This window comes from Oratosquilla oratoria, chromosome 20 (genome assembly GCF_046742065.1).
Source record: "Oratosquilla oratoria isolate Oo_2021 chromosome 20, ASM4674206v1, whole genome shotgun sequence".
NCBI classification, from domain to species: Eukaryota; Metazoa; Arthropoda; class Malacostraca; order Stomatopoda; family Squillidae; genus Oratosquilla; species Oratosquilla oratoria.
In genome coordinates, this window is record NC_134796.1 from 36619653 (window position 1) to 36643446 (window position 23794).

At 41.8% G+C, this 23794-nt stretch overlaps 1 protein-coding gene across 3 annotated transcripts in view; it reads right to left on the reverse strand.

Annotated features, from left to right (window-relative positions):
* Positions 1–23794, reverse strand: part of Rnmt (RNA guanine-7 methyltransferase) — a 30911-nt gene that overhangs the window by 1599 nt on the left and 5518 nt on the right. For all 3 annotated transcript variants that reach the window (XM_076203845.1, XM_076203843.1, XM_076203844.1), the window contains exons 2-7: positions 20055–20151; positions 18181–18401; positions 16761–16898; positions 11613–11794; positions 9334–9504; positions 3913–4030 (exon numbers count right to left, since the gene is read on the reverse strand). In XM_076203845.1, coding sequence (XP_076059960.1) covers positions 3913–4030; positions 9334–9504; positions 11613–11794; positions 16761–16898; positions 18181–18401; positions 20055–20148 — 924 coding nt within the window. In that variant the 5' untranslated portion in view covers positions 20149–20151. The remainder of the gene's footprint in view (positions 1–3912; positions 4031–9333; positions 9505–11612; positions 11795–16760; positions 16899–18180; positions 18402–20054; positions 20152–23794) is intronic.

Below are 23794 nucleotides of genomic sequence, written 5' to 3' on the forward strand. Positions count from 1 at the left end.
TCGTTCACATGATATAAATACCGAGGTAAAACTGCGTTATAGACAAATGCGATCGGGCATGCGCGTTATACGCTGGTGCGCGGTATCTGTGTACTGAGATAACGAAGTGCATGGGTGCGCATTATAACCCGATGTGCATTTTAAGCCGGAAAATACGGTACAATCAACTTCAGTACATCTTAATGCAAAATTGTATTCTATATATATACCATGGGCTTCTTCCTCCTTATAATGGAAGTATCCAACAGCAACACAGTCAATTGTCACTTTGCCTTTATTGCCTTCACATGTTGAGATGTACAATATACCCTTCTAAAATTTTGTACATATACCAAAGGCTTTTCCACTTGCAATGGAGGGAGACAAAGACATAAGTCCACTACCACCCGTTTCAACCCCACATATTTCACTCCCATTCACCACCCCTCCCTCCTTTCTTGGTTCCTCCGAGATGACTAGTCATCCCTGCATCTTGCCCACTGCCCTGGGTCAGAAGCAATGTAGCAAGGCTGCTTCATTTAATTGACTACCTCTCAATGCCCTTGTACAGAAAAAAACTGAGAAATCTCTTGGGGCTGCATCAAAATATTCACACATACTCCATCATCCATACACAACCATCCTCCACTCACCCCTATCTTCTGTCTTCTCTCTTCTTTCCTCAACAGACATTCCCCTCTTTCCCAATGCCCCTTTTACCCCCATCCTTGGTCACCCCATCATGTTCACTCCTTCCACATCTTACTAATTTTTCTTCTCTCATTCTTTCCATGTATCCAAACGATCCCCATACTCTTTCATCAGCCCTATCTCCCAATTCCCTTTCCACCTTCGCTCTCCTCCTCACCACCTTGTTTCTCACTCTATTCAGCCTAGTAACCCCCACCATACCTCTCATGCACCTCATCTCACACACACTCAAACTCCTCTCTTGTTCCATGCCTCTGCGCCACAGTGCCGTTGGCACAATCACTCCTTCATACAATATTCTCCCAGCATCCACTCCCTATCCACACTCCACCCCTCCTCCCCATCACAATCACGCCCAAGCATCCAAAGCCATCCTCCTCCTCCTCCAGTCTCTCCCTCAACACTCTCCTCCAACCCATTACCATATCCTCCCATTGTACAACCTATCATCCCACCCCCACCCACATTCATCTTCAACATCCTTCCCTTGCACAACCACCCAAACTCCGTCACTAACTTCCCCAATCACACTCCTGATCTTGCAAACAACTGGCTCACTCCCACCTCTCCCCAACCATCCCCAGTCCACCACCCCTGCATCCACCTCCCACATCACCCCATCCATGTACAAATTGAACAGCCAAGGCGACACAACACACCTCTGGCAAAGTCCCATCCCCACCTCAAACCAGCACCCTCTCCACTTCCAATTCCAACATAGGTTCCACAGTTCCACCACTCTTGTAAAAACTCTTGACTGCCCCCAACAGCAACCCCGCCATCCCACACATCTGCAACATCCCACCACAAGCCCCCTCCAAATCCACAAAGGCCCAAAAAATCATCCCCCACCCTTTCCCAAAGCTCACACATCCACTAATCCACAAAAACCTGAAAACACGCAACCCCCACCTGTCCCAAACCCATACTGTTCCTCACCAACCACTACCTCTGCTCCTCTCCCAATCCTCTCAATCAAAACCCTCTCACAAGCCCCTCCCCCAACCACATTAAACAACCCAATCCCTCTGAAACCACCACACTCACACTTGTCCCCTTTTCCCTTGTAAAGCAGAACTATACAGGCACTCTTCCAGTCCTATGGCATTCTATCCTCTTTTAGACAACCTCAGCAGCCAGTTCACCATCACTGTACCTCTTTTAGACACTCCGCATGACACCCATCCAACTCCAGGTGCCTTCCTTGCTCTCATTATTTTCATAACTGCTTTCACCTCATCTTTCCTTATACAATTAAGAAAAAGATAAAATGTAAATGTCAAATAGGGACATCACCTGGGTTCAATGGGTGACATGTGGTGTCTAAAAAGGGGAGGTTCAACGATGGTTAGTGGACTGGCTGGTGAGGTTGTTTAATGTTTGTCTATAAGAGGGTAGAATGCCACAGGACTGGAGGAATGCCTGTATAGTTTCACTTTACAAGGGAAAAGGAGACAAGTGCGAGTGCAGTAGTTTCAGAGGGATTACTTTGAGTATAGCTGGGAAGGCTTATGGGACGGTTTTGATTGAGAGGATTAGGAGAGAAACTGGGAGTAATTGGTGATGTATAGTGAGTTTAGGACAGGTAAGGGTTGCATGGATTAGTTTTTGTGGTAAGACATGACAAAGTTTTGGAATTATAAGATAGAGATGTTTTTTGGGCAGGCACCGTGGGAGGTTATTGCAGATATATGGGATAGAAGGAAAGCTGTCAAAAGCAGCCAAGAGTTTCTATAATAATAGTAGAGCCTGTGTCAGAGCTAGAAATGGAGAGTGAGTGGTCTGAGGTAAAGATGGGACTTTGCCAGGGATGTGTTAACTCACCTTGGCTATTCAACTTATAAATGGAGAGGGTGGTGCAAGGGCAATGGGTCAGGGATTGGAGATAGTTCAAGAAAATGGAGACAAATGTGAGATAAGCCAGATGTTGTTTGCTGAAAACACTACACTTCTTGGATCAGAAAAGGGATTAAGGAAGTTTGTAACATTTAGGGAAGGTATGCAAAATGAAGTTTAAGATAAATGTGGGGAAAAGTATGGTGATGAGATGTACAAAAGGTGAATGTTGCAGCAAATTGGAAGTGAGTATTAAGGGAGAGAGACTGGAGGAAGTGGATAGTTTTTGATACTTGGGTGTGAATGCAGCAGGAAAGGGAGGAGTGGAAGTGGAGGTAGAATGTACATTGAGAGAAGCGAGTAAATGCCTTGGGGGATTAAAATGTGTAACGAGAAATAGACATTTGGGGATGGATGATAAGAGGAGATTGTATGAAGAAGTGATTATACAGACAGTATCGTATGGGGCAGAAACATGGAACATAAGAGAGGAAGAGAAGAGTTTGAAGTTGTTAGAGATGAGGTGTCTGAGAAGTATGGTAGGGGTTACTAAGTAGGATAGAGTAAGAAATGAGGTGGAGGAGGAGAGTAAAAGTGGCAAGGGAGTTGGGAGACAGGGTTGATGAAAGAGTATTGGGATGGTTTGGACACATGGAAAGAATGACTGAAGAAAGATAAGTAAAAGAGGTGTGGAAGAGTGAACATAAGGAGGCAACCAAGGATGAGATGGATGGATGGGGTAAAAGGGGCATTAGGAAAGAGGATAATGTCTGCTGAGGAAGTGAGAAGACAGAACATAGGGGTGAGTGGAGAATGATATATAGAAGTTGGGGGGGATATAGGGGAGCGAGGGAGTAAGTGTGAATGATTTTTTGGCAAAGCTCAAAGGGATTTCTTCCCGTTTCCTCTTTTTCTGCATGAGGGGATGGAGAGAAGGGAGTTGCCAATTAAATAAAGTGGCCTTGCTGCATTGCTTCTGAAAGAGTGCAGTGGGGGAAATGAAGGTATGACCAGTCATCCAGGAGCCAAGAAAAGAAGGTGCGAGGGGAGTGAATGGGAGTGGAGTATGTGGGGATGGAATGGGTGAAAATGGATTTTATGCCTATGTTTTTTGGCTACCTCCCTGTAAGGGAGAAAAAGCCATTGGTATGTGTATGTAGATAGATTTTGTGTATGTAGTGGGTGTGCCACCCTTTACAAGGAATAAGGGCCTTTGGTATGTATATACATACAAAATACAAATTGAAGTCTTTACAGTAGTGTTGTTACATAAAATGGGAATTGACAACCACTGGAAAAAAAAAAAAAATAATAATAATAATAATAATAATAATAATATAAATAGATAAATAAATAATAATATATTGAGACTAAATACAAACTTACCTCTAAAGCCGAGATTTTTTTAACAAGATACTTCGACTCCTCATCCAACAATCCATCCTTTAAGATTCCATCAAAACGCTGCTTTAATACTGGACTCAACCCATATTTAAGACATATTCTGTAAATAAATATTTTTGTTAAAGTAAGAGTGAACACCAATAGAACATCTACATTCTAGCCAAAACCCTTCCCATGGAGGGAGCATCAGTGGGTACCTATTAAGGGTGCCCCATCCTGATGAAAAGCAGGGAGAATTCTCTCCATGCTGCCCATTTTCAAGATCGCTGGCTGAGCGGGTTAGGGCGTCGTTACTTGTGGCAAAGGTCGAGGTGAGGGCGGTTCGAATCCTGCCACCAGCGAAGTTGAACCAAGGGCATGGTTCATTACATTCCATGCTACAAAGCCCTCTGTGAGGGGCACCATCCTAGCCTCCCGATAGGGGGGAGTGTGTGACGTTAAACCATATCATCATCATCAACTCTCTTACCTCTATCTGGAGGTACATGAGAAAGTCTCCGGACTGGGCCCAAGATCACTATCAACTTTTATTTCTTACACCTGTTCGCACAGAGAGCTGATAGTCAGTGACTGTTCCCCTCCTCTTATTTTCAGTTAGTAAAAGAGAAATGCCTTGGCTGTTCAATTTATACATGGATGGATTGGTGCAAGATGTAAATGAAAGGGTAATGGGTTGGGGGATTGGAGATGGTTAAAGAAAACGGAGAAAGGTGGGGGATAATCAGTTGTTGTTTGCTGATGACAGTGTGCTTGTGGCAGGATCGGAGGAGGGATTGAGAAAGTTGGTGACAGAGTCTGGGAAGGTGTGCAAAAGAAGGAAGTTGAAGATAAATGTGGGGTAAAAGTAAGGTGATGAGATGTACAAGGGGAGAATGTGGCAGCAGACCAGAAGTGAGCATTAAGGGAGAGACTGGAGGAGGTGGATAGTTTTTGATACTTGGGGTGAGAATGTGGTAGGAAACGGAGGAGCGGAGGTGGAAGTAGAGTGTACATTAAGAGAAGCAAGTAAATGCCTTGGGGGATTAAAAAGTGTAATGAGAAATAGACATTTGGGAATGGATGCTAAAAGGAGATTGTATGAAGGAGTGATTGTGCAGACAGCACTGTATGGGGAAGAAACATGGAACATAAGAGAGGAAGAAAGGATGAGTTTGAAAGGGTTTGAGATGAGGTGCCTGAGAAGTATGATTGGGGTTACTAGGCTGGATAGAGTGAGAAACAAGGTGAGGAGAACAGGGGTGGAAAGGGAGTTGGGAGATGGGGTTGATGAAAGAGTACTGGGATGGTCTGGACACATGGAAAGAATGAGTGAAGAAATATAAGTAAAAGAGGTGTGGAGGGAGTGAACATGAGGGGATGACCAAGGATGAGATGGATGGGGTAAAAGGGGCATTGGGAAAGAGGGGAATGTCTGTTGAGGAAGGATGAGAGAAGACAAAAGATATAGGTGAGTGGAGAATGGTTAGGTATGGATGTTATTGTGATGCATGAAAGGGAATGGGTGGGGTATTGGGTGGGGGGGGGGGGTGAAAAATAATTTGACCCAGCCTGAAGGAATTTCTCCCCGTCTTCTCATTTCTGCATGAGGGGACGGAGAGGTGGGGTCGCCAATTAAATGAAGCAGCCATGTTGTGTATGTGCTGTGTCTTGTGACACTGCTTCTGACCCAGGGCAGTGGGTAAGATGCAAGGATGACCCGTCATCCAGGAGGAGGCAAGATAAGAGGGAAGGAGGGGGAAGGGGGGGGGGTGAATGGGAGCAGAGTATGTACGGATGGAATGGGTGGGAGTGGATTTTATGCTTTTATTTTTTGGCTACCTTCCTTGTAAGGGGAAAAAAAGCCTTTGGTAAATGTAACGGAGAAATGGGGGTTGCCAATTGAATGAAACGGCCTTGCTATGGATGTACTCTCTTATTATAATACTCCTAACCCAGGGCAGTGGGCAAGATGCAGGAATGACCCATTATCCAGGAGGAGCCAAGAAAAGAGGGAGGGAGGGGTGGTGAATGGGAGTGGAGTATAGGGGGATGAAACGGGTGGGAGCGGATTTATGCCTTTGACTTTAGCTACCTCCCTATTAAGGGGGAAAAAGCCCTTGGTATATGTAATACAGAAACAACCCCACACTTATACAACAGACAACAGTCCAAAGCATCTTCCCAGAGAGAGCTGTGGGAGAGCCCAAAGACTTCTGCCAACCACTGTGTAGGTACCCCCCCAAATTTAAAAAAAAAAAAAAAAAAAAAATTAACCCTTGAATTATTATTGCATATGAAAGACAACTTTATTAGAAATAAAATGCTTTTTAAATTTTTGAAATAGCTTGAAAAATAAGGGAGATACGATTTTTTAAATTATTTTTTTAGCCCGCATTTTTGGCTAGACTTTACCATAACAGTGTTAGAATTAAGGGTGGTAATTTGTAAAGATTTCGGTAAAGAAATACACATTAACTCTAAACCACTGGTCCAATTTAATTAAAATTCGGAATACTTGTGTTTCATGGATCAACAAATCACGTGAGCATGTCAAAAACAATGTGAGACATCTCCATCATACCATATTTGCCTTTTCATGAATGGTGGGTCTCACTAAACGCCGACCAATGTCGACCAAAACCACACAATAATGGTTTTTGCTCAAATGCATAATTTATATATAAAAAATAGCATATGGTTGCATTATTTGACCTATTTTCTTTAAAATGGGTGATTTCCATGTAAAATGATCAAAGAGAAGTTACGTTTTTATCCTCTGCAAAATTACTAACCAGCAACCAACGGCAATGCCGACGAAACCCAAACAATGACGGCTTTTGCTCTAATGACAAAAACGTAACTTCTCTTTGATGATTTTACTTGGAAATCACACATTTGAAAGAAAATAGGTCAAATAATGCAACCATATGCTATTTTTTATATAAATTATGCATTTGGGCAAAAACCATCATTGCGTGGATTTGGTCGACGTTGGTCGGCAGTTGGCGGTTGGTAATTTTGCAGAGGATAAAAACATAAATTATCTTTGATGATTTTACATGGAAGTCACACATTTTAAAGAAAATAGGTCAGATAATGCAACCATATGCTAATTTTTATTTTAAATTATACATTTGAGCAAAAGCCATCATTGTTTAGGTTTGGTCTGCGTTGGTTGCCGGTTGATAATTTTCCAGAGGATAAAAACGTAACTTCTCTTCGATCATTTTACATGGAAATCACACATTTTAAAGAAAATAGGTCAAATAATGCAACCATATGCTATTTTTTATATATAAATTATGCATTTGAGCAAAAACCGTCATTGTGTGGTTTTGGTCGTCAATGGTGATGTGTAAACAAAATCAAACACGAGTGACGAACTGGACGCATGAGATTCATGGGTGATATGCCTATATGTGATGACCCTAGGCTCAAACATCAAGTGATCAATGCTCTTTAAGTTTCTCATATCCGGGAGAAAATAGGTTGATAAACATGTTTATCTATATTAAAATAACATTTAGTGATATCTTACCTTGATATTTTTACTCGGAAAACTATGTTGCCGAGTTTGATAACCAAATTTCCGTTCAAATCGCTGAAGAAATTTTCTAGATAAAGAATTGGGCATACACTTGCAAAACAACAAGGTAATTTGAATATCTTGCGCATGCGCTGAACGCGGGAAGCATTCAAATTGCACTAGACAGAATCTAGTGGTCCGCAACAAATGGCGACGTAAATATTACATGGTCGACAGTGGCGCCACGTGCGGATTCCGGGGTACCTACACTGTGGGGTTCTGGGTTTTCTACTCACTGATACTGATATCAACATACTATCATCATCATCTACTTGTTTCCCTCACTCTAAAATTTCCTTCCATTCCCTGCTACAATCTATCAATCAATTGAGGCCCCGCATGGAGAAGTGTCCCATGCGACACAATGGACGGTTTTGAGTTACGCATATATAACACTATTTTGCGCCAGCTGAGCGAGCGTGAGGTTTTACCACTTTGTTTTAGGAGCGTTTCAACCATATTGCAGGTCACGTTTTGTCCTTTCCGACATGCTCGGATTGAAGTAGAAGGGCCAAAATAGTGTCATATGTGCATAACTCAAAACCGGCCATTGTGTCGCATGGGACACTTCTCCATGCGGGGCTTCAATTGTTCCCTTGAATTTCGCTAAGTGGTAACCTGCTACCCCTACAGTGTCTTGCCATGGTCACTGGAACATCCCATAGATCCCTCTGGGAAGAAACTTTAGACCAGAGTTTCTCAACCAGGGTTCCGCGGAACCCTAATTTCCGCAAAGGTCCCTAAGGGTTCTGTGAAAACAAGTGAGATAAGCTAATGCACTTTTGACTTTTCATTTAAGTTCATATACGTAATTAAACAATGCACTAGATATTCTTGGTTACTGTAATAATGTAGTATAGACATCATCCTATCTAACCTATTATTATAATGAAAATAAAATGAGATAGATATGGTATATGTGTTTTCATTTTTTTTGCGCAGGGGTTCCTGGAGACATTAAATTTATTCTAAAGGTTACGCAAGGGTAAAAAGGTTGAGAAACGCTGCTTTCGACTGTTGTATCTGTGTAAAACCATTTCTATGTCACTTTTTGAAAGATGTAGTGTGTGGAGAACAGTCACTGTTTGCCATTCTCCATGTGTGAAAAAATATATGAAATGAAGTGGAAGTTGATAGAGATCTTAGGCCCAAAATGGAGACTGAGTGTCGGCCCCTTAGGGCTGTACCTTCAGATGGAGATTGAGTGGTTGACATATTTTGAAAATGGGCAGCTTCACTGTCCATCTTGCAGGACCATCACATGCAGGCACTGTCACTAGTCCTTCCCTGCTACACAAGAATACCATTTAGGTATTACAAGTGAAAAAAATAATCCTGCATTTGTAATAAAAACCCATCATCCAGGAGGTGCCAAGATAAGAGGGAGGGAAGAGGGCAGAGGGGAGTAGAGTATGTAGGGGATGGAATGGGTGGGAGTGGTTTCTATGCCTTTGTTTTTTGGCTACCTCCCTTGTAAGGGGGAAAAACCTTTGGTGTATGTTTGCATGTACATACATACATATACCAAGGCTTTTTTCCCCCCTTATATGGGAGGTAGCCAAAAAACAACAAAGGCATAGAGATCATTCCCACTCATTCCATCCCCAACATACTCCATTCCCCTCCACCTTCTTCCCTCCCTCTCATCTTGGCACCTCCTGGATGATGGGTCATCCCTGTATCTTGTTCCCTGCCCTGGGTCAGAAGCAGTGTCGCAAGACACAGCACATGAGCTGTATGTATGTAATAAAAACATATTCCCCCATTAAAAGCAAATATATTATTGTCTACTTTGTGGATATCAAAACTTTCTATCTTTAGGTTCTCAAAAATCTTACCTCTCAAGAGTTGCAAAGTGAACCAAGAACTCTGGACAATTCACAACTCCTTCTAAGAAGAAGTTATATCTGTCACCAAAGAGTGGAGGATCTTCAGGCCGGTCTTCCGGAAATTCTATGCGAAAAACATCATTGCCAAATGTGTTCCCTTCACTGCGTTCTAAATGGGACCTGTTGAGTCAAAGACATTATAATTCTAATTGTCACTTATTTCAATGGGAAAAAGAAAAATATATTATAAATTTTGATTACATAGTATGAAATATTGTAATTGATCTGATTTAAGGACATAAACTCCCTATAATAGTGCCACCCAAAAGAGGGTTTTTTGAAGCAGGGAATTGAATGTAGTATGCCCTTACTATGAGCAAAGTAAAACGAAGAAATTGCCATCTACATCCTTCCATGATGATGATACAATTGAAGTCTGGACACAATGTTAAAGGGCATCTATCAACAATTCTCCCTTCACTATATAATGACACTATTTCCATACTATCCAAAAAGTATATTTTATACATATATATACATATATATATGTATGTATATATATATATATGTGTGTGTGTGAGAGAGAGAGAGAGAAGGAGAGAGAGAGAGAGAAGGAGAGAGAGAGAGAGAGAGAAGTAGAGAGAGAGAGAAGGAGAGAGGAGAGAAGGGGAGAGAGAGAAGGAGAGAGGAGAGAAGGAGAGAGGAGAGAAAGAGAGAGAGAAAGAGAGAGAGAAGGGGAGAAAGAGAGAGAGAGAGAGAGAGAGAAGGGGAGAAAGAGAGAGAAGGGGAGAAAGAGAGAAGGGGAGAAAGAGAGAAGGGGAAAGAGAGAGAGAGAGAAGGGGAGAAAGAGAGAGAAGGGGAGAAAGAGAGAGAAGGGGAGAAAGAGAGAGAGAGAACTTGTGGGCACATGGCTGCATTTGGAGATCTGATCAAATTAAATACACAATCATGAACAGGTCCCAATTGCATTAATTTAGCTCCAGCCACACAATTATTTTTAATATTTCAGCTGAGTCTTGCGACACTGCTTCTGACCCAGGGCGGTGGGCAGGGTTCAGGGATGACCCGTCATCCAGGAGGTGCTCAGATGAGAGGAAGGGTGGGAGGGGTGTGGAGTGTATTTAGGGATGAAATGGGTGGGAGTGTTTTTATGCCTTTCCCTTTGTGGCTACCTCCCTTGGAAGGGGGAAAAAGCCTTGGTATATGTATGTATGTATGTATATTACAGAGCAGCGTTTCCCAACCTGGGGTGCTGAAATCAATTATAGGGGGTGCTGGGAAATGATGCACACAAAAATCATATTGATATATGTATCATTGATTACCTTGCTGTGCATATTTGACCTTTTCCATGCTATTTTATTTTTCTAGGGTGTTCTTATTTCTTCTACAAACAATATTGTTAATTTGTTTCAGTTGTTAGGAATCAAGAAAATAAATCATAAGGCAGTACATTTCACTTTCTTTTATCTTTCTAACAAGATAGGGGTGCTGGAATGCTTAGACATGACAACAGGGGGTACTATGGTTGGAAAATGTTGGGAAATGCTGTTATAGAGGGACCTGTAATTCTCAGTGCATATACCAAAGGCTTTTTCCCCCCTTATAAGGGAGGCAGCCAAAAAACAAAGGCATAAAAACTGCTCCCATCCATTCTATCCCTATCACACTTCACTCCCCTCCACCCTCTTATCTTGGCACCTCCTGGATGATGGGTCATCCCTGCATCTCACCCAATGCCCTGGGTCAGAAGCAGTGTCACAAGACACAGCACATCCACAGCATTAACCCCTTGAGTACCGGATGTGTGTTTTGTGACACCTGCGTGTCACGGCTGAGTGCACCCGCCAGGAACCGAGCGTGCTCCCCGTGACACGCACGTGTCACAGTTATAAGCTGTGTGTATTGAGGTCTCTCAAGGCCTCGGTTTCTGGGTTATTTCTACCCACGTGGTGGTAAGTGTCTGTGTTTACAAACATAAGGCTCCAGCCATTCGTGGGACGGTTTGAAACGTTTGTTTATGTAAGGTTGACGGGTCGGTAACGAAGGGGTTAAATCAGCAACCCCTCCCTCTGTCCCCTCATGCAGAAAAGGAGAAGACAGGGAGAAATCTCTTCAGGCTGCGTCAACTTTTTCTCACACATACACCCTCTCCCCCTACCCATTCCACCTCATAGATCACATCATCATCCATATACAACCATTCTCCATTCCCCCGTCTTCTGTCCTCTCCTGTCCTTCCTCAACAGATATTCCTCCCCTCTTCTCAGTGTATATAAAAGACTTACATGATCTCATTTGCATCGGGTATGGTTCCAATTAGATATCCTCCTTTCCTTAGATTCTCTGATGCATTCTTTATGAAGGTTTCTGCTTGGTGAAGAGATTCAAATGAATAGTGCAAGACAAACTGTGTTGATACCAAGTCATACTTCATGTCTGGATTCCTCATTTGATCTTTCACTAGTTCCTGGAAGGAAAACAGCATATCTAAAGTAGGATAAAATGCACTAATAATAATGATAATGATGAGTGATATGGTAATAATAAAGAAAAATTAATGAACAAGTCTATAATCAACTTATTTCCCTCTTCACCATGAATCTCTATGTACCAAAATGCTTCTTCTTATATGTAGATGATGATGATGATGGTCAAGATGATCTTTGTTATTGCTGGAAGCAAGTGTGGAGGTGGGGAAGCTGTCAAATTTACATATATATTTCTAACACAAGAGTACACCCAAGTATGTTTCAGTTACAAACACAAGTTCCACACATTCCTACAGCCCTTGATCAACCACTCCTTCTCTGACTGCTTTGCTGAAGTAGACTCACTAAGTTACCCGTTTCTATTTTTTCTATTTTTGAAAAAAAAAAAAAAGTTTCAGAAAGAAATTAAGATAGGAAGAGGAGGTGAATCAAGTAGAGAAGAAAAGGTAAAAGGTGCAGATGGAGAAATGATAAAGGAAGAGACAGCAATAAGAGAAAGATGGGCAGAGTATTTTAGGGAGTTGCTAAATGTGAAGGAGGATAGGGAGGGAAAGGCAGTTGCAGTGAGAAGCACTAAGAAAATGGCAGTGATGAATGAGGAAAATGGAGGAGAAATAACGAAAGATGTGGTGAAAGCAGTTATTAAAATGATGAGAGCAGGTAAGGCACCTGGGTTGGATGGGTGTCATGTGGAGCATCTAAAGAAAGGTAGTACAGTCATGGTGGACTAGGTTGTTTAATGTTTGTCTAAAAGAGGGCTGAGGCAGAGTGCCAGAGGACTGGAGGAATGCCTGTATAGTTCCACTTTACAAGGGAAAAGGGGACAAGTGTGAGTGTAGTATTTTCAGAGGGATAAGTTTGTTGAGTGTAGTTGGGAAGGATTATGGGAGGGTTTGAGAGGATTAGGAAAGGAACAGAGGGAGTAATTGGCAAGGAACAGTGTGGGTTTAGGACAGGAATGGGTTGCGTGGATCAGATTTTTGTGATAAGACAGACATGTGAAAAGCTTTGGGAAAAGGTTTTTTGGGCCTTTATGGATTTGGAAAAGGCTTAAGACATGGTCGACAGGAAGGCAATGTGGTAGGTATTGCAGATATATGGGACTGGAGGAAAGCTGTTAAGAGCAGTCAAGAATTTTTACAATAGTAGAGCATGTGTTAGAATTAGAAATGGAAAGAGTGAGTGGTTTGAGGTAAGGGTTGGACTCAATTTATACATGGAAGGGGTGGTGTAAGATGTCAATGCAAGGGTAATGGGTTGGGGATTAGAGATGGTAAGAGAAAATGGAGAAAAATGGGAAATAAGCCAGTTGTTGTTTGCTGACAACACTGCACTTGTGGGAGGATCAGAGGAGCGACACAGTTTGGGAAGGTGTGCAAAATGATGTTGAAGAAAATGTAGGTAAAAGTAAGGTGGTGAGATGTACAAGGGGAGAATGTGGCAGCAAATTGGAAGTGAGCATTAAGGAAGAGAGACTGTAGGAAGTTGAAAGTTTTAGATATTTGGGTGCAAATGTGGCAGGAAAGGGAGGAGTGGAGGTAAAATGTAGATTGAGAGAATCAAGTAAATGCCTTGGAGGATTAAAAAGTGTAATAAGAAATAGACATTTGGGAATGGATGCTAAGAAGAGATTGTATGAAGGAGTGATTGTGCCGACAGCACTATACAGGGCAGAAACATTGAACATAAAAGAGGAAGAGAGGAGGAATTTGAATGTGTTTGAGATGAAATGCCTGGGAAGTATGGTAGGGGTTACTAGGCTGGACTCAGTGAGAAACGAGGTGAGGAGGAGAGTGGGGGTGGATGAGGAGTTGGGAGATAGGGTTGATGAAAGAGTATTGGGATGGTTTGGTCACATGGAAAAAATGTGTGAAGAAAGATTAGTAAAAGAAGTGTGGAAGGCAGAGGTGGAAGGAGTGAACATGAGGGGGTGACCAAGAATGAGATGGATGGATGGGGTAAAAGGGGCATTGGGAAAGAGGGGAATGTCTGTGGAGGAAGGAAGGGAGAAGACAGAAGATAGGGGTGAATGGAGAATGGTTGTGTATGGATGATACTGTGGTGTATGGGAGTGGGTGGGGTGTGGGGGGTGAGGGAGAATGTGTGAATGATATTTTGACGCAGCTCAAAGGGATTTCTCCCTCATCTTTTCTTTTCCTGAATGAGGGGACAGGGAGGGGGTCACCGGAGGAAGTGGCCTTGCAGTGGATGTGCTGTGTCTTGCTACATTGCTTCTGACCCAGGGCAGTGGGAGAGATGATGACCCATCATCAAGGAGGAGCCAAGAGGAAGGGAGGGGGGTGAATGGGAGAGGAGTATGTGGGGATGGAATGGGTAGGAGTGGATTTTATGCCTTTGTTTTTTGGCTTTTTCATTGTAAGGGGGGAAAAGCCATTGGTATATGTATGTACCTAACTGTATTGTGATCCCTTATCTCCATATATTTTGTATGTGTAAACTATGATAATTATTATTGTATTATCACATGTCTATATATATATATATATATATATATATATATATATATATATATATATACATAATGTATGAGCATTCATAATCAATGATGAAAGACAGGGTATGGGGGCACACATGTCATTCACCGTGCATAATGTACACCACACACCTACTGGGCACCATGTTAACCACTAGTCAATTGTATCATTGCGATCATCAATACAACTCTTTCGGGGCATGACACTGGCAATGTCAACACCACACAGGACAATGTTGGGTGTCCTGTGTTGCTATACCAAACTCGTGTACTCTGGCAGACACACCACTAGTATGAGGTATTATCTCTGCAGGTAGCTGCTTTCCTTGGTCTCACACAGTGAGTATCATCAATGTATAGTGCCAAGGAATTTTGAATTAGTGTACAGCTATTGTATACATACATACATATACCAAGGCTTTTTCCCCCTTTCAAGGGAAGTAGCCAAAAAGGAAAAGGCATAAAATCATTCCCACCCATTCCATCCCTGAATACACTCCACACCCCTCCACCTTCCCTCTCATCTTAGCACATCCTGGATGACGGGTCATCCCTGCACCTTGTCCACTGCCCTGGGTCAGATGCAGTGTCGCAAGACACAGCACATCCACAGCAAGGCCGCTTCATTATATCGGCGACCCCCCCTCTCCTTCCCCCCATGCATAAAGGAGAAGACAGGGAGAAATCCTTTCGGCCTGCATCAAAATTTGCTCACACATACTACCTCACCCCCCATCCCCCTGCCCATTCCACCTCATGCATCACAACATCATCCATATACAACCATTCTCCATTCACCAGTCTTCTGTCCTCTCCCGTCCTTCCTCAACAGACATTCCCCTCTTCCCCAAAGGCCCCTTCACCCCATCCATCCACCTCATCCTAGGACGTCCCTTCATGTTCACTCCCTCCACATCTGCCTTCCATACCTCTTTTACTAGTCTTTCTTCACGCATTCTTTCCATGTGTCCAAACCATCCTAATACTCTTTCATCAACCCTATCTCCCAACCCCCTTTCCACCCCTGCTCTCCTCCTCACTTCTCACTCTATCCAGCCTAGTAACCCCCATCATACTTCTCAGACACCTCATCTCAAACACATTCAAACTCCTTCTCTCTTCTCTCTTATGTTCCATGTTTCTGCCCCATACAGTGCTGTTGGCACAATCACTCCTTCATATAGTCTACTCTTAGCACCCATTCCCAAATGTCTATTCCTCATTACACTTTTTAATCCACCAAGGCATTTACTCGCTTCTCTCAATCTACATTCTACCTTCATCTTCACTCCACCTTTTCCTGCCACATTTGCACCCAAGTATCTAAAACTATCCACTTCCTCCAATCACTCTCCCTTAATGCTCACTTCCAGACTACTGCCACTTTCACCCCTTGTACATCTCATCACCTTACTTTTACCCACATTTATCTTCAGCTTTCTTCTGTCACACACTCTCCCAAACTCTGTCACCAGCTTCCTCAATCCCTCCTCCAATCCTGCCACAAGTGCAGTGTCGTCCACAAACAACAGCTGGCTCACCTCCCACTTTTCTCTATTTTCTTTAACCATCTCCAATCCCTGACCCACTACCCTTGCATTTACCTCTCGCACTACCCCATCCATGTATAAGTTGAACAGCCAGGGCGACATAACGCATCCTTGGCGAAGTCCCACCTTTACCTCGAACCACTCACTCTCTCCATTTCTAATCCTGACACAAGCTCTACTACTCTCATAAAAACTCTTGACAGCTCCTAGAAGCTTTCCTCCTATCCCGTATATCCGCAAAACCTCCCACAGTGCCATTCTGTCTACCCTGTCGTAAGCCTTTTCCAGGTCCATAAAAGCCCAAAAAACATCCTTCCCCTTTCCTATAGCTTTCTCACATATTTGTCTTACCACAAAGATCTGATCTACACAACCTCTACCCATCCTAAATCCACACTCTTCCTCACCAATTACTCCCTCTGTTCCTCTCCTAATCCTCTCAATCAAGATCCTCCCATAAGCCTTCCCAACTACACTTAACAAGCTAATCCCTCTGAATCTACTACATTCACACTTATCCCCTTTTCCCTTATAAAGTGGAACTATACAGGCACTCCTCCAGTCCTCTGGCACTCTACCCTCTCCAGCAAACATTAAATAACCTCACCAATGTATATAATTAGTTGATTGTGATTGGGAGTACCTCCTTGTGCTGTATTACATACTTGTGAGGTGATTTGGTTAAAATGTAATCACTATGTCCATCGTTTGATAGTTTACATTGATGCAATTCATGGGGAGTTGTGGGGTATAATTAGGAGCGATGAGTATAAATTATTGGAACATTGATGTATTGCAGGTAGAACAAGAATAAACCTTAAGTGCAATGGTATATGTATGTTTGTATGTATCACCTTAGGTCTAATGCATCGAATTCAATGAAAGACATCATACACTTACTTTTGTGCAGTCTGCCACTATGAATTCTGAGGAAAATGTAGGTGCTCTCCCTGAATTTTTCATGACCTGATAGCGTTCCTTGCACTGAGTCACAGATGTACTAGCGATGTCTACACATACCACATGGTTAACATTACCCTGTGCATAAATCAATTCAACATTAAATTCCTCAAAAAAGACACTCAAAGAGCTTTTGTATAAAAATGTTTTCTTGGTAAAAACCATTACTTCTATCCTTAGTGACAATTTCATGCCAATTACTTTTGTATTTCATCAGCAATTTCCTTCATTAAAGAAAATATCATGCCATTATTTTGAATAGAAATGTTAAAGGAGAGATTTAAGAGTAGTAGAAAAGAAGGATAACAGAAGTTAAAAACAATATATATCAATATTATCTATAGGGGTGTCAATAAGTAACAAAAATATTAATTGCATAAAACTTTTACAGTCAGTAACCCAGATGGGCCCGAGAAAACACAAATAAAATATGTCAGTACCGTGTACAGAACAGATCCTCAAGTATCATTAACACTGAACATCATAACCTATAAATAAATCTGAACATTATTATATTTACTTCTAGAATATAACAGAGTTGGGATGAGTTACTTGCACCCTGTCACACTATACTGCATAGAATTCCCCCCACCATGCCTTTAGAGCAGCGTTTCTCAACCACGGTTCCCTGGAACCCTAAGGTTCCACAAAACATCCCTAAGGGTTCTGAGAGAACAAGCGAGATAAGCTAATGCACTTTTGATTTTTTATTTAATTTCATATACGTAATATAATTAAACATGCATGACATATTCTTGGTTATTGTTATAATGTAATATAGACATCATCCTATCTAACGTATTATTACGATGAAAATAAAATGAGAAAGATATGGTATATGTATTTTTTTTTTTGGTGCAGGGGTTCCTTGAGACATGCAATTATCTTAAAGGTTATGCAAAGGTAAAAAGGTTGAGAAACGCTGCTTTAGAGAAACTCTAGGACTGAGGATGCATTCTCTTTGCCCAAAGGCACAGCCCATCTTTGCTTACATGCCTAGACATGTCTGGGTGGATACACAGAAAGATTCAGTGTAAATTCAACTAAAGGAGGTATTGAGTTAGCCCAGCCTATTGTGTTAAGGTAAAAATATCTTTCCCTCAACACTATTTTCCTTAGATATAATGGTTGTACAATGTACACTGAAACCATGATAATAGTAAAATTTTCACTGAATTTCAAGTGAAAGTTTAATCACCTCACTGTCAATGTACACAATGGGAGTTCAAACAATATCCAGACTTCCATGACTTGGCCTATTTCACTACTCCAACGTCAGTCAACTGACAATGACTTGTAATACATCATTAAGCAATCAAAACATGACCATAATATCTATGAAATACTCAATTGCACCAACCTTCTGCCACTTGAGTAGATCCCCTCCTTTGCCACAACCCAAATCCATACCAACGATGCGCTGTCCATTTGGCAGAATCTTACGTAATCGTTTTATGAAATAAGAAAGCAAATAGCTCTTCACCCAGTTGTTGAAATTTCTCATGTAAAAGATTCTGCTTTTGTATCTTTCTGAACGTCCTTTCTCTTCAATTTCATTGTAATGTTGTGCCACAACGCTTCCTGAGGACAATATTTTCAGCATAAATACCTTTAACATCATCACATCATATTACAAAACCTAATAAATTAATATAAATTCTTTGCAAATTCATCAAGGATTAGCAAAGCAATAATTTGGACTTCAAAATAATTATATCAAAATAACATGATTTAAAAAATACAGTGATATCTCCATGCTTTTGCGAACGATTTATTTTACATAGAAAATAAATATATAAACAATTTCTCTGTGAATATACCATACCTAATGAAGATGCTCTGTGCACTGACAAACATACATAGTTGGGAAGAATGTATTTTCCCGCTCAAATTTCCTACAGTTCATTATTTTCAACTGTTTTACTGATTTGTATACTGAGAACTCAACACGCACATAGTAGGGGGGAAGAGAAGGAGAGATAGTAAGATAGAGAGAATTAGAGATAAAGAGATAGAAAGAAGGTAGGAGGGTTTTGGGGTGAGGGAGAGAAAGAGAAGGTAGGAGGGTTTTGGGTTGGAGGGAGAGAGAGAGAGAGTATAGGAGGGTTTTGGAAGGGAGGGAGGGAGGGAGAGAGAGAGAGAGAGAGAGAGAGAGAGAGAGAGAGAGAGAGAGAGAGAGAGAGAGAGAGAGAGAGATAGAGAGAGAGAGAGAGAGAGAGAGAGAGAGAGAGAGAGAGAGAGAGAGAGAGAGAGAGAGAGAGAGAGAGAGAGAGAGAGGGGGAGACGAGAGAGAGATGAGAGATGAGAGAGAGATGAGAGATGAGAGAGAGATGAGAGAGAGAGACAAGAGAAAGAGAGACAAGAGAGAGAGAGAATTCCAGAACATCTACAACACACTCCAGTGCTCTAATAACCCCGCCACATACCTTCTCCAAGTCCATGAGTTCAAGACATTAACCTTTGCCAAAAAGAGTCCAAGACATTGTTAACCTTTGCCAAAAACTTCTAACATATATGTTTTACTGCAAATACTTGACCAATGCAACCTCTTCCTTTCTTAAACCCACAATGCTCTTCCCTACTTACTCCATCTATTCTATTAACACTCTCTCATACATCTTACCAGCTACATTTAACAGAATAACCTCTCTAAAACCACTACATTCAAACTTGTCATCATTTCCCTTGCATGGTGAATACTTTAGTAAAAATATGTTCATTTTGCCTTTACCTCAAGGATGATAAAAATCATATTTCTACAAAAGCAACTAAAATTTCAACCACAAATAAATCAATATGTTGCTCATGATCTCTTTTGCAGAATATCTGCAACCTTCAGGTTATCAAATCAATTACAGTAAGTCATCATTATACGGTACATATGCATTCCTCAAAACCTTACGGCAACTTGAAATTACCATATACCAAACGCGGGAAGAGACTGATTGTTGTGGTGGCTGCACGGCATTGTGGCGCTAAAATACGGTGTAAATAAAACACGAGCGGATACCGTATCTGTGAATTTTTCTTACCGAAAATAGAACCGAGGGTAGTAATTACCAAATATCGTAACTGTGAATTTACCGGATAAAGAATTACCTTATAAGGAGGACTCACTTTACGATGGGAACTAAAGGTGCAACCACTAATTATATTGCATGCAATCCACTCTAGCACTGCATGTCTTAGTTCCTACACTTTAATATGACTAAATAATCAAATATTAAGACAAACCTATTCCTGAAGTTGAGCCATGATCGAGAGCAATTTTCTTTGAGGGAAGGTCTTCTTTTTCATCACTTTCGTCATCTCTACAATGATCAGCCATTTCCTGAGGACAGAATTATCATTAGTTTATTCATACAAACTTCAGAAAAGTTACAAGTTCTGTTATGGTATCAACATTACAATTTCCACTTCAGAATACATACATATACCAAAGGCTCTTTTCCCCTTTATATGGGAGGTAGCCAAAAAATAAAGTCACAAAAACCCCTCCCACCCATTCCAATCCCATCCCACTCCCCTCCACCCTCTTCCCTCCCTCTTATCTTGTCACCTACACTGCTTCTGACCTAGGGCAGTGGGTGAGATACAGGGATGACCCATCATCCATGAGGAGCTATGATGGGAGGAAGGAAAGGATTGCAGGTGGCTCCAAATAAAATCATAAGATTTATATTTGACTTGCCAGTATTTTTTTTTTAGAAGTGCACACCTATGTGATATAACAATAGAAAACTAAACATTCATTTTGTAAATCATAATACACCAATGTAATATGTTTTTCTTGGCAGGGAATCAATGACAAAAAACCTTGCTAAAAGCAAATACCCTACCGAATAGAGCTGCGACTATAGGTTCAAGACCCCATGACCTGTCCAGTCCCATCAATGCCAGAACAATGATGGTGTTGATGTTGTGTATCAGGTATTCTCCCATTCCAAGTGATGTCACCAAGCTACACATTTTTAAAACAGTTCTACGCAGCTGACCTACATGCTTTTCTTCAAGCTTTGGCTGTTCAATTTATATATGGATGGGGTGGTGCAAGAGGTAAATGCAAGGGTAATGGGCCGGGGATTGGAGACAGTTAAAGAAAATGGAGAAAAATGGAAAATAAGCCAGTTGTTGTTTGCTGACAACAATGCGTTTGTAGCGGGATCAGAGGAGGGATTAAGAAATTTAGTGATGGAGTTCGGGAAGGTGTGCAAAAGAAGGAAGTTGAAGACAAATGTGGGTAAAAGTAAGGTGATGAGATGTACAAGGGGAGAGAATGGCAGCATATAAAAAATGAGGATTAAGGGAGAGAGACTGGAGGAAGTGGGTTGCTTTAGATATTTGGGTGTGAATGTGGCAGGAAAGGGAGAAGTGAAGGTGGAGGCTGAATCTAGATTGAGAAAAGCAAGTAAATGCCTTGTAGGATTAAAAAGTGTAATGAATGGATGCTAAGAGGAGATTGTATGGGGCAGAAACATGGAACATAAGAGAGGAAGAGTTTAACTGTGTTTGCGATGAAATGCCTGAGATGTATGGTAGGAGTTACTAGGCTGGATAGAGTGAGAAACGTGGAGGTGAGGAGAAGAGCGGGGGTAGAAATGGAGATAGGAGATAGGGTCGATGAAAGAGTATCGGGATGGTTCGGACAGATGGAAAGAATGAGTGATGAAAGATTCATAAAAGTGGTGTGGAAGGAAGAGGTGGAGGGAGTGAACATGAGGGGGCACCCAAGGATGAGATGGATGGATGGTGTAAAAGGGGCACTGGGAAAGAGGGGAATGTCTATTGAGGAAGGGTGAAGACAGAAGATTGGGGTGAGTGGAGAATACTTGTGTATGGATGATGCTGTGATGCATGGGAGTGGGTGGGGGACTGGGGGGTGAGGGAATATGTGTGAATAATATTTTGATGCAACCCAAAGGGATTTCTTCCCATCTTCTCTTTTTCTGAATGAGGGAAGGAGAGGTGTGGAAGGGTTGCTGATTAAATGAAGCAGCCTTGCTATAGATGTGCTGTGTTTTGTTACATTGCTTTGACCCAGGGCAATGGGTGAGATGCAGGGATGACCCATCATCCAGGAGGAGCCAAGAGGGAGGGAGGTGAATGGGAGTGGAGTATGTGGGGATGGAATGGATGGGGGCAGATTTTATGCCTTTGTTTTTGCTACCTCCTTGTAAGGGGGAAAAAGCCACATCTATCAAAATAAACATGGTGTCTCAAGCAGGCTTCTTGGCCCCATTTGTTAGTGTTATAATTCACAAAATTATTTAATTTCCTATTACTAAATTGCATAGGTGTGCACTTCTGAAAATTTACAGACTTGCCTTGCAAGAGCCATATAGGAGCTGATTAATCTGTGAATGTGGGAATGTTACCTGTTGATTACCACATTAAATAACTCAAATTAAATCATGTATACAATATCTACAACAATATTGCTCCAAAGTACCTAAGTTACAATTTCCAGCCAGTGGTGCATAACCACACCAGAAACAGCTCCACCTGCTACCAAATTAGACACTGGCTTCTGTATAGACAGTTTTTATCACACTACTACTGTACTTAAAAAAAATAAAATAAAATAAAAACAAAATAAAATAAAGTACAGGTGGAGCTGTGGTGTGGTGCTAAGATAAGAGGGAGGGAGGAGGGTGGAAGGTAGTGGAATATATAGGAAATGGAATGGGTGGGAGTGGTTTCTATGCCTTTTTCTTTTTGGCTAACCCCTGTGTAGGGGGAAAAAGCCTTTGGTATATGTATGTATGTACTATTCCCTGTGGTGGGGGAAAAGAATACTGCCACCAAGTATTTCCACTTGGATCATAAGAGGCGAGAAGAAAGGGACGGGGAGTGGGACTAGGCATCCTTCTCCTTGTAGCCCCACAGGGGGCATTCCTAAACGAAAAAGTAAAGGCATAAAAGGGTCTGGGAGTTTTCTGACCAGCACCCTAAGGTTTGGGTTTTTTAATGTGCGTGGATGTGGTACGGATGAGAGTAAAAGGGAAGAGATAGGTAGTATGTTTGTGAGAAGAAAGATGGATGTGTTGGCTTTGAGTGAAACTAAGTTAAAAGGGAAGGGTGAGTGCAAGTTTGGGAGTGTAAGTGGGAGGTTATCAGGAGTGAAGAGAGGGCAAGGGAGGGAAGGGGTGGCTATTCTAGTAAGTGAAGAGATAGGTAAACGTGTAGTGGAGTGGAAGGAGGTTTCCTCAAGGATAATGTGGATGAAGGTGAAACTGGGAAAGGAGATGTGGGTCTTTGTAAGTGCATATGGGCCTGGCAGTGAGAAGAGTGTAGAAGAAAGGGAGGCCTTTTGGATGGATTTAAATGAGTGCATAGAGGATTTAGGGAGAAATGTCAATGTAATAGTACTGGGAGACCTTAATGCTAGGGTAGGAAATGGTCCAATTGATGGAGTGGTTGGGAAATGTGGAGTTCCAGGAAAGAATCGTAGTGGAGAGTTGATGGTGGAAATGTGTCTAGAGAGTTGATGATAGCAAATACAGTGTTTCGGAAGAAAGTCAAGCACAAGTACACATGGGAGAGGGTGGTGGATGGAAGGGTGGTAGATAGAGCGTTGATGGATTATGTAGTGGTAAATAGGACTATGATAGGAAGAGTTAAGAATGTACATGTGCTAAGGGGAGAGGATGGGGGAATATCAGATCATTTTTTGGTGGAAGGTAAGTTGAGAGTGGAAGATAGATGGAGAAAGAGGAAAGGGACAAAAGGTAGGGAGGTGCTTAGAGTGAACACTTTAAATGAAAAGGAAAAGGAGGAGTACAAGAAGAAGCTGAAGGAGGAGTGGGAGGGAGTGAAGGATAGAGTAGAGTTAGGTGTGGAAGAGGAATGGGGATGGTTTAAGGAGGGAGTCACAAAGTGTGCAAGAATGGTGTGTGGAACAAGAAGGACAGGAGGAAATAGAAGGAAGGGTAGTGAATGGTGGGATGAGGAAACAAAGAAGGTTGTAGAAGAGA